The sequence below is a fragment of the Phaseolus vulgaris genome, chromosome 11 (assembly GCF_000499845.2).
Source record: "Phaseolus vulgaris cultivar G19833 chromosome 11, P. vulgaris v2.0, whole genome shotgun sequence".
NCBI classification, from domain to species: domain Eukaryota; kingdom Viridiplantae; phylum Streptophyta; class Magnoliopsida; order Fabales; family Fabaceae; genus Phaseolus; species Phaseolus vulgaris.
The window spans coordinates 4592229-4603391 of record NC_023749.2 but is presented as its reverse complement, the minus strand read 5'-3'; the positions used below and the strand labels follow the sequence as shown (position 1 = coordinate 4603391).

At 29.3% G+C, this 11163-nt stretch overlaps 1 protein-coding gene across 2 annotated transcripts; it reads left to right on the top strand.

Annotated features, from left to right (window-relative positions):
* Positions 1-4908: 4908 nt before the first annotated feature.
* On the top strand, positions 4909-11060 carry LOC137826646 (protein NLP9-like). Of its 2 annotated transcripts, none has more exons than XM_068632712.1 (6): positions 4909-5348; positions 6260-7341; positions 7847-7891; positions 8047-8784; positions 9031-9154; positions 9586-11060. In XM_068632712.1, the coding sequence occupies exons 2-6, from the start codon at positions 6385-6387 to the stop codon at positions 10626-10628; spliced, it is 2907 nt and encodes a 968-aa protein (XP_068488813.1). In that variant the 5' UTR covers positions 4909-5348; positions 6260-6384; the 3' UTR covers positions 10629-11060. The 2 variants fall into 2 exon arrangements, with proteins under 2 accessions (XP_068488813.1, XP_068488822.1); XM_068632721.1 differs by lacking the exon at positions 4909-5348 and adding an exon at positions 5678-5871.
* Positions 11061-11163: the final 103 nt, after the last annotated feature.

The following is an 11163-nucleotide window of genomic DNA, read 5'->3' as shown; positions in this document are numbered from 1 at the left end:
ATACAATCTAATAAGAAATTCTAAAAATATTTCTTCTCTGTTTTACTTTTAATTTCTAAATTATCCTTTCTCTAATTTTGTCTTTTTTTCTATTTTATTCACATTTTCCCCTTCGAGTTAATTTGCAAAAAAAAAGTGAAGAATGGAAACTTATGTTTATATTGTTACTACTTTTTCATTTATTGTTGCCTGTTATATTCATTTTCATGGGGATGATTTTATCCTTTTCATTTATTTTTTTATAATTCAATTCCATTAGTCTTTAAAGTTAAATTCATATAATGTGACGTGTTTTAATGTAAAAATCGTAATTAATATTAAATTTAAATACATATATTTAACTCATAATTATAATTTATTTATTTTTACTTAGCATTCAAGAAAAAATGTATTATTTTAATATTGAATGCTTAATAATATTTTATTTTTTACAATAATTTTTATTTTTTGTAAAAAAATAACTAATAAATATCTGAACAAATAGAAATTGTGACATGGAGATAGAGAGATAAAGATCAAACATAAATTTTATATCCATATCCATAAAATATCAAGCAAAAAAATAAATATATATTTTTCTTACTTTAAAAACAAATATGAGTATAATTATTTTTTAGATTACATCACATAAACAGATCACATAAACAGGTGAATCATACACCATATTTTTGTTCTTAATACTTATATTTTATATAGAAGACTTTCTGAAAATATCTTGTGTTAGGATGTTAACGTGAAATAGTTTAAAATTCTTCATATTTTGCTTTTCGTCACACTAATGGGATTTGTTAAACAATACGTACAAGTTTTCCTCTTGAAAGAACCAAATCAACTAAAAAATATTATCAACATAAGACAAACCATATATAACATCACTTTCTATTAATAAATAACTAGCCATGAAAACTACCTTTTTACATAAACAATTTGAAATCAAATGATATTATTTTATTTTAAACAATTATAAGATTTTTTTTATGTTACATATTAGCCTTCTCACAAAATTAATAAAACCATACAAAACATTTTTGTAGTTGAAGAAATAGTATATACTTTATAAATAAAATATACAATCAACATTTCATCATTAGAGGAATATGACTTCTCCAGACTCTTTATGGATATTCTTTTATATATTTATAATTTTTTTTCATAATATATATTGTAGGGTTTTCAGAAATATTTTAATTAGTATTTCCATTGTGAAAAAACATTTGCAATTTTTTATTTTAATAATTTTTTTTATTTCATAATAGTTACAAAAACAGTGGAAGTGATAAAAATATTTTTTAGTTATTTTGTATAAATATTTTTAAATAAAATGACAATAAGGTGATGGTTTTTCTATTTTTATGAAAATAAAAATATGTATTCCCCTCAATGTAACTTATCTGACTTTTTCTCTTTTAATATTATCAATCTGGTAAATTTTATTTACATCTATCCAACTTAAAAATAGTTATTTTTTATCCTTTGGAGTTTTAGTGATCAAATAAATTACTTTTATATTCTAAGAATTTAGTTTAGTAAATTAAAAAAATTCTTATAAGTTACTTCTGTAGATCATCTTATTACATTAATTAAAAAAATCAATGATAGTTATCTTCTCTCTCGAATATTTTGTTTGTTTTAATAGTTCTATTGTTTGTTTTAATAGTTCTATATTATATTGTGAAGGGGAAAAGATTAACTAAAGTGGATGATTCAAGGTTGTGGATAAATATAAAAAAAAAAAAATCACACGATTTAGATTATTTGATAAATACATGAGATTAGTTGTTTTATTTCTTTTTTTTATCTTAATCTCGTAAAAATGATTTGTAAAATAAGAATAATAATTAAATTATATATTATAATTTTATTTTATTTTTAGTTAATGTAATTTCACAGAATGAATATTTTAAATATGTAATTAAATATACGTGAATTATTTAACAAAAGTTCAATAACGATGGTACAAATTAACTCACTAATTTTTTTTTAAATAATTCAAATATCAATATACGTTAAACTTATAAAATTAATTTATAATATGGGTGTAAGAGTATATGCACTCATCAAACACCTCACAATTATCACCTTTAAAAAAATAAAAATTATATATTAATTCAAATATTGAATAGAACATAATGCTTAATATAAGGACCCACAATTCACTTTATCACTATAGGAAAAACATCATATTAGCATTGTTGATAAAGAAACAAATTATTTTTGTACACGAAGCACACTACTCGTGATTGTGACTACATCACTATCACCACTACAAGAAAATCAATAAATAAAATTAATTTTAAAGATAAAAAATAATTAGTTATTATATTAATTAAATTATATATTATTTTATAGATAAAAAATTATAAATATCTAAATTATTTTATATTATTGATAAATAGTGTATAAATTGGTACCTAATTAACTACCAATATTTTAGGTTCCAATTTTATAATATAAATAAGTGGTAGCTAAAACCTTAATAGTTAATTAGATACCAATTTAATTTGTTTTTATTAATAATATAAATTAATTTAGATACCAATATTTTTTTAGTTTATAAAATAATATTTTTAATTTAATCAATATAACAACTAATTATATTTTGTTTTTATTTAATAATATTCAAATAGTTCACATAACACACTTTCTAAATTTCTATCTTTGGTGTGACAAATATATATATATATATATATATATATATATATATATATATATATATATATATATATATATATATATAACTTAACTTAGTGAAGTTCTCTTTTTATTTGAGCTTGACATTATTGAATTGAGAGAATAGTTTAAAATAGAAATATGATGAATTAGTTGAACATAATTAATTATATTTTTCACATAATACCAATTATGGGATGTTCAGTTTATGTTCATGGATTCTATTTCGGTATCTTAATATGTGTGAAAATATCACAATTTCGGTATCTTAATAGTGTGAAAATATCACACGATGTTGTGTTATGTATTGAAAATTTTAATAGTTATATAAGTTGAAAGGTGACAAGTACAAAGGATTTGAAATTTAGCATATAACTTAAGTTTAGTTATTTTTTGAAGCAAGAATTTAACATTCTTGAGGTTATAATTTAAGATGTTCACCAAGAAGAATTTGAAATTAGTAGAACGTTTTAAATATGATTTAATTTTTTGAAATTGAGATTAAATTTTAAAATTAGTTTGACATTTTAAAGTAATGATTGAAATTGTAAAGTGGTTTAATATTTTTAACTATTGATTAGAGTTTAAGTAGGGTTAATATTTGAATGTAGGGAATAAAATATAAGAAAGTAGTTCTTATATTGCTAAAATTTAACATTTAGTATTTTTAATACATATGTTTTATGTTATACGGTATTGATTGTTGTTCAAGTGATTAGTTTCAAAATTTTGTGTTTTTTTGTTAATTGAAGTATTTTATATTTAATTTATCACAATAAGAATATAGTGATTATATGATTCGGTCTCTATATTCTTATTTTAAAGAGTTCTATAAATTAATTTTGATAGAAAAATAATTTCTCTGTCAATCTTTCATTTTATTTTCCCTTGAATTTATCTAGAAAGGAAAATAGAATAAAAAACTTTTAAATTTAAAATATTATATGAAAAAATTATAATTAGCAAAAGAACATAAAACAAAGAAGAGACCACTTCCCAGGAAAAATATATTTTTATGAATAGTTTGTTTAAAAATGACAACCAAATAACAAAATGAGATCTATCTACTAATGAATTAGTATTACTCACACATGTACTTTTCTTTTTTCTTTTAATAAAAAATCGTATTTTAGTCTCTTATAAAACTCTTACTGGGTGTTATAGTCCAATATAAAAGAAATTTTTTATTACTTGCATTATATTGATTAACTTTATCTCAAACAAAATAATTTAAAAAGAGATATTATGTCAATTCTAATTAAATGCGTGATTAATATTATTTAACAAATAACTGATAACTTAAATATATTAATTCAGGTCGAAACCATAGCAAAACAAAAGTAAAAGTTTTGTAAGAATCAAAATAGAATAAACTCTATTGAGAATAAAAACAAAACACACAAAATTATTTGAGAAAAAGTAAAAAAAAAAACAAAAACATTTTATTGAACTACTAACATGTCATATGACAAATAATTAACTAGTATCCATAAACAAAAAAACTAAAATAGAAATAATTTTTTTATCGAAAATCAAAACAGAAAAATAATTACCATTTACTTACGCCAAATTAATAACACTAAAAAATGTTACAGAAGTAAGATATTAAATATGAGCCATTAATATATAAGATAAAAAAAAAGGTATAAATGTTTTAAAATGAAAAATATGACCTAAGGAGACAGCTTAAGGTTCGAAAAAAAACAAAAAACAAAAAGCGCATCATTCTCAACATCTTCAATCTGACACCACAATAAATATTTTATTTTATTTTATTTTATTTATTGAAATATAGTTGTCTATCTATCCACAAGATTCTGATTCCACATGAATTCTGGTGGTTAGGTAGTTTAATATCAATAAATTAATAGTTAATTACGTAAACTGAAAATACATTAATAATTAATTACGTAAACTATAATTAAACTGAAAATACAGTTATTTTTACAAAGTTCAATAATACCTTATTACCAATTTTATACATTTTCACATAAAAAACATTATTTTATTTTAAAAAGTAATTGTGGAATGATTGTATTTTACAGATATTTTGACACCAAATCCCATTTGACATAAAAAAGTTTATTATTTTATTATAATATAATATTTTATTTTAGAAAATAACTGTAAAATGATTGTTTTTTTACTATTGGAATTAGATGCATGTTTGAAAAAAACATTGCATGTAGAAGTTGATATTTTATTTGTTTTCTTCTCTATTCTAAAAATATGTTTTTCAAACATTCAGATAAGATTATTTTATTGTGTTTGTGCCTATAATTAGAATGAGGCTAAGACAAGGAACGGTAGATCACCCCACCTTTAACGGTTTTCTATTTCTAGTAACCATTTTTTGTACTTTAAGTAACCAGTTTATGTGAAACTGCTGCAAAAATCATATACTACTCAGTTCTGTTACATTCCCTTTTATGGAATCTGTCTTTTCCACCTACCCTTTGCTACTATTAGCTTCCATCAAGGAAGAAAATTCATGGGTTTGTGAAAATTCTGAATTTTGGCTTCCAAGTTTCAAGCTTTTGGAATTTTAGGACAGTTGTCTCTTTTGGGTGTTTGAGTGGGTTGGAATGTGAAAGCTTATCTGATAAGAAGACAGGCATCTTAGTTCAAAAACCTCTTTCAGCTACTTACAGATTGCTCAATGAAGAGGTTCTGACATGGTTAGTAGAATTTGAACTCATGTTCTTGTGAAGAGCTTGCATTCACACTCACATTAAGTGCATTACACAACTGGGACTTTCTCATTATCATAAATGGTTGACACCCTTTACGAATCCTTGTTCTTGGTGACTTAATTGTGGGTTAAATTCTTTCATTGATGCACTTGATGGAGTACAAGCATTCAAACCCAACTTCATTGTTAAATTTGTCTTTTGTTTTAACTCAGTTTGTTGTTTGTTTAATGTGTTGTGATGTTTTAAACATCTGTTATGCTGAATTTATTGCTATATACAGTTGTGCCTAATTTCAAGATTGGAATTTTCTTTAGGTTTAAATAATAGCTTTAGGGTAGTTGGCGGCTACTCATTAGTTTGGTTGGCGAATTTTGACTATTGGATGTGATGATTTGCTTATACTAATTCCTCTGATTCAAACTTTTACTAAAACGAGGACTTTGGAGTAATGATTCTTGAATCCTCGATTCTAATTCCCCCAAGTTTCAAATACCGGATTTTAAATGAGGTGATGTTTTTTTGTAATTACTCATTATTGTTACATAAAGTTTTTCTGTTAAGTTCCCGTACTTCAAAACATTCTTTCAAGTTCCTGTAAATATCATTTTTAACCCTTTTTAGCCTTTGCTAAAGAGATTGAAAAGAATTGAAATGATATGTGGACACAACAGAGATTAAAATTGGTATGTGGAAGGACTAAAAGAAGATTTTTTTGAAGTATGAAGATTATAAGAAAAGTTTTTGTAAATATGGACAACAAGGGAATGATTATTTTTTTAATTAATTTTCTTTTTCTGTTTGATTTTGTTGTGTTTTTCTTTCTGTGATCAGAAGACTTTTGTGTGATGATGTTCAGTTCCTGAGAATCCTTTCCTAAGATTGTGCATGCCATGCAGTGTTAAACCTTGGTGGCTTTTAGGATGTTGGTAAGCTGGGAAGAAGCCTCTGGTGCAAATTTTTATTCAAAGGGACTCTAACGTAGGTCAAATTCTCAACTTCAATTTTTCTCTTCAACCAAACCATGGAAGATCATTTTTGCCCTAAGGGGAATGAAACTGGCTATTGCACCTCTCCTGGGGCCCAGTTGGAGGAATCAACATCGGTTGATGGTGGAATGAAAAAATCTGCTTCAGAAGACATGTTTAGTAACTTCTCTGAGCTCATGAACTTTGATACCTATGCTGGTTGGAACAATAGCTCATGTATGACTTATCAGAGTTTGGCTAATGTGTTTTCATCATTTTCCTCAGCATCATACCCTCCCTCCGAGGGATTGAATTTGGTGGAACATGGCAATGGTCCATGCTTCATGACAGAAGTTAGTGAAATTCACAGTGGTATGGAAAGTTCTCCTAGTTGTGAGGAGAGAGGTATATTTCAGCAAATGGACATCCAACTTGGGTTCTTAGATGAAGCAAATGATTCAAACAGCTTTGATTCAAAGCAAAATCGTAATGGTACATATCAGCAACTTAATACCTCAGACATGTGCAATTACTTAATCTCAAGGTCATCAGGTAGGCCACTTGATGATAGAATATTGAGGGCTTTGTCCTTCTTTATGGAATCAGTTGATGGGGAAATGCTGGCACAAGTTTGGGTACCTATAAAGCATGGTGATGAATTCATCTTAAGCACAAGTGAACAACCTTATTTGTTAGATCCAAAGCTTGCAGGGTACCGAGAGGTGTCAAGGGCATTCACATTTTCTGCAGAGGGAAAGAAAGGATCATGTCCAGGGCTTCCTGCTCGAGTGTTTATATCACATGTTCCTGAATGGACTTCCAATGTTGGTTACTATAATAAAACTGAGTACTTAAGGTTGGACCATGCATTGAATCATGAAATTCGTGGATCTATTGCTCTTCCTATTTCCGATCTGCATTCTCTAGTGCCATGTGCTGTATTGGAACTAGTCACTACAAAGGAGAAACCGAATTTTGACAGAGAACTAGAAATTGTTACTCATGCACTCCAGGTGGATTTTTCTTCTGCTATTTCTCTTGTACACTGTAATTTCTGCCGTTTCCTGTCTCACTGCTTCTTATACTATGTTTGTTTGGCAAATCAGTGTTATTCATGGAAAATTTTCTACCTTGTCTGTATTCTGTAATATTTTATGTCTATCTCTTGCTGTAGGTGAGGAAAAGTTAGGAAAGAAGATTTTCTAAGCATGTGCATGGTGCTGGTGCAGTCATATTTCTAGTGATCAAACTAGGATTAGTTTGCAAAAATTGTAGCCTTCAAATTATACTAGTCTATTTCTAGTCCATAGTCATCCTTTGTAGGCACATCCTGCATTCATTAGTACATAACTTACTTGTATGAGAAACCTCTAGGGCCGTGATAATATGAGTCAAGTCAGTTATGGATCCACTCTACAATTACTTGGAAAAGTAGCCTTTTCTATGTTTTAGATATTTCCATATTATGTTATCATCGAAGGTTCTAATGATAAATATCCTTGTGATGACTTTATGCAGCTTGTAAATTTAAAGACCATTACGCCTCCACGACTTCTTCCCCAGGTAATGATAATCCATACTATGATGATTTATCATATTGATCTTTCCCCACCATAAAGGCAAAGCTAAACTTTCTAAATTTTCAATGGAGTGGAGGGGCTTGAGAAGTATCATTATCTGGTTTTCTGAACAACTTATTAGTGGTTCTTTTTCTGCAGAGTCTATCAAGTAACAAAAGAGCTGCTTTAACAGAGATACTTGATGTGTTACGTGCCGTGTGTCATGCACATAGATTGCCACTAGCACTGACATGGATTCCCTGTAGTTACAGTGAGGGATTAGGGGATGAATCTGAGAGAATACAAATCAAAGAAGGTCATACAAGTTCTAATGAAAAATGTGTGTTATGTATTGAGGAATCAGCTTGCTATATAAATGATGGAGCACTGGGAGGATTTGTTCATGCATGCGTTGAACATCATCTTGAGGAAGGACAAGGTATAGCAGGGAAAGCTCTTCAATCAAATCATCCATTCTTCTATACTGATGTGAAGACATATGATATTGGTGAATACCCCCTTGTTCATCATGCACGCAAATATAACTTGAATGCTGCAGTTGCAATTCGGCTGAGGAGTACCTATACTAATGATGATGATTACATATTAGAATTCTTTCTGCCGGTGACCATGACAGGGAGTTCAGAACAACAACTTTTATTGGATAATCTCTCAGGTACCATGCGGAGAATTTGTAGGAGTTTGAGAACAGTTTCAGATGCTGAGTTAACAGGAATAGAAGGATCCGTAGCTGAGTTTCCAAAGGAAAAAGCCACATATTTTTTTCCCATGTCCAAAAGAAACTCTCAGATAGCATTTATAAATGATGATCATGATTCGGTCCAGAAAATGTCCTTGAAAGCATCTAACAATGGGATAGAAGCTGTTCATAGCCAGGTACATCTTGGCCATTTCCTTTATCCTGTGCCCTTGAGAAATTTAATATAAAATGAATGCTTAGTTTGAGAAAGCATTTGGTACCAAAGTTATTGTGATAATGGAATTAAACAGGGGAGAAGTACTGATTGTCCAATGGGAGTGAGCTAATGTAGAAAAAACTTCATGGAATTTATGCTTCAACTTTGTAAATTGGTGTAATGGTTTTGGGATTGAACTTTAACATCGTAAGAATTTGTCTTGTAGGTAGTGAATGGATCAAGAAAACAGATTGAGAAAAAGAGAAGCACAGTGGAGAAGAATGTTAGTTTGAGTGTTCTCCAACAGTACTTTTCTGGTAGTCTGAAAGATGCTGCAAAAAGCATTGGTGGTGAGACCCCGATGTTAATTGTGTTAATTTCTTCACCTTATTTTTAATGAAGATTAATGTTTTTGGGTTATGTGAGATATTTTTTTCATCAATCACATTTGTTTGATTTCATGCACATAAGTTCTGAAACAAATGTATATGTTTTTTCTCTACCAGAGTTTCTACTTACTAAAGAAAATAATAAATGCAATTTCATTGAATTATTCATGATGGAATTGTTTAGAATGAAAGATGCAAGAGAGATGTTACAAATTTAGATATGCAAAGTGTTATGCTAAGCCTGAGTTGAATTCATAAATTCAAAACCATACTATTGTTGCTATATGTTAAACTGAAGAAGATGTTATAAATTTCTGAAAGACTGAAGAAGTATGTTTCAGAAAGAAGAGGTAATTCTTGTTAACAAAGTCAGGTTTTTCTTCTTTGAACAGTTTGCCCAACAACTCTAAAACGGATATGCAGGCAACATGGAATTTCAAGATGGCCATCCCGGAAGATCAATAAAGTGAATCGTTCATTAAAGAAGATACAGACTGTGCTTGATTCTGTCCAGGGAGTGGAAGGAGGGTTGAAGTTTGATCCTTATACTGGGGGGCTTATAGCTGGAGGATCAATAATGCAAGAAATTGACACACATAAATATATTCTGTTTCCTGAGAAAAGTGCTGTGAAAGACCCTAAGCATGCAACACAAAAACCAGTCTCAGTAGTTCCAGCACCAGGCAGCACTAGTGAGAATTCAACAATTAAGTTGGATAATGATGATGGTGTTTGTTTGGTGGGAAACAAGCTTGTGCATTCAAGAAGTGTACTTATATCTGATACCAGTGAGGGAGGATTGAAAAAAGACAATGCTTCTTCTGATGATTGTTGTGAAGATTCAAAATCAGTGGCCATGAATGATGGATCAAGCCAGAAGGGCAGCAAACGGGCCAAGAATCAGGATTGCCCTGATCAAACTTGTTCAATATCCTTGGTTACTGATGAGGTTGAAGTTGGAGTAGATGGGGGAGAGGGAATTGATGAACACAACCACCTTAATTCTTCAAGCACTACACACTCATCCAATGGCTCTGGCTCAATGATGCATGGCAGCTCATCACGCTCTCAAAGCTTTGAGAACCAAAAGCATTCAAAAGTAAAATCAACTTGTGTTCATAGTGGGTCAAAAATGATTGTGAAAGCTAGCTATAGGGGAGACACTATTCGTTTCAAGTTTGATCCATCCGCAGGTTGTTTCCAGCTATATGATGAAGTTGCAACAAGGTTCAAACTCCAAAACGGGTCATTCCAGCTCAAATATCTAGATGATGAAGAGGAATGGGTGATGTTGGTGAATGACTCAGATTTGCAGGAATGTATAGAAATTTTGGATGACATTGGCACACGTTGTGTGAAGTTTCTGGTTCGTGATGTGCCTTGTGTTTTAAGCAGTCGTGGCAGCAACAATTGCTTCTTGTCAGACAGTTCATAGTGTCTGATATGATGCATGGCTTCATTGAGACCATTCAAAGTCTTGCTTCAACAATATTTTGTTAATTTGTCACATTATCATGAGGGTTTTGGTTCACACTTGATTCCAATAGTATGTTGGTTGGAAGAGTTGGCCTTTTAGCCACCAATGCAACATGCAAATTTCTTCATTTCTGTGTAGATGTTTCAAGTGCCATTTGTGGGCATTGGGTCAAATATTTGTTATAATGCTATCTTCTAAGGGTGGCTGTTTTTAGTAGATAGAAAGATAAACTCACATGATAGCACTAGCATGTTAAATATGTAGTTCTCTCTCTATATGCTTCATTAAAGCATGTAGAGAAGACAGATGATGTAAATAGCTCAATCTTCAGTTGATCAGATTTGTCATCTCAGAATATGATCAGAAGTTAAAAGAATCTCTATGTTTGAATTCTTGTTTCTTTTTACTTTGCAAATGATAGTAAGTTAGGAACATAAAGTGCTAGAGATAATGACTTAGTAATGAGTAAATTTCATAAGAACATTTCGTATAT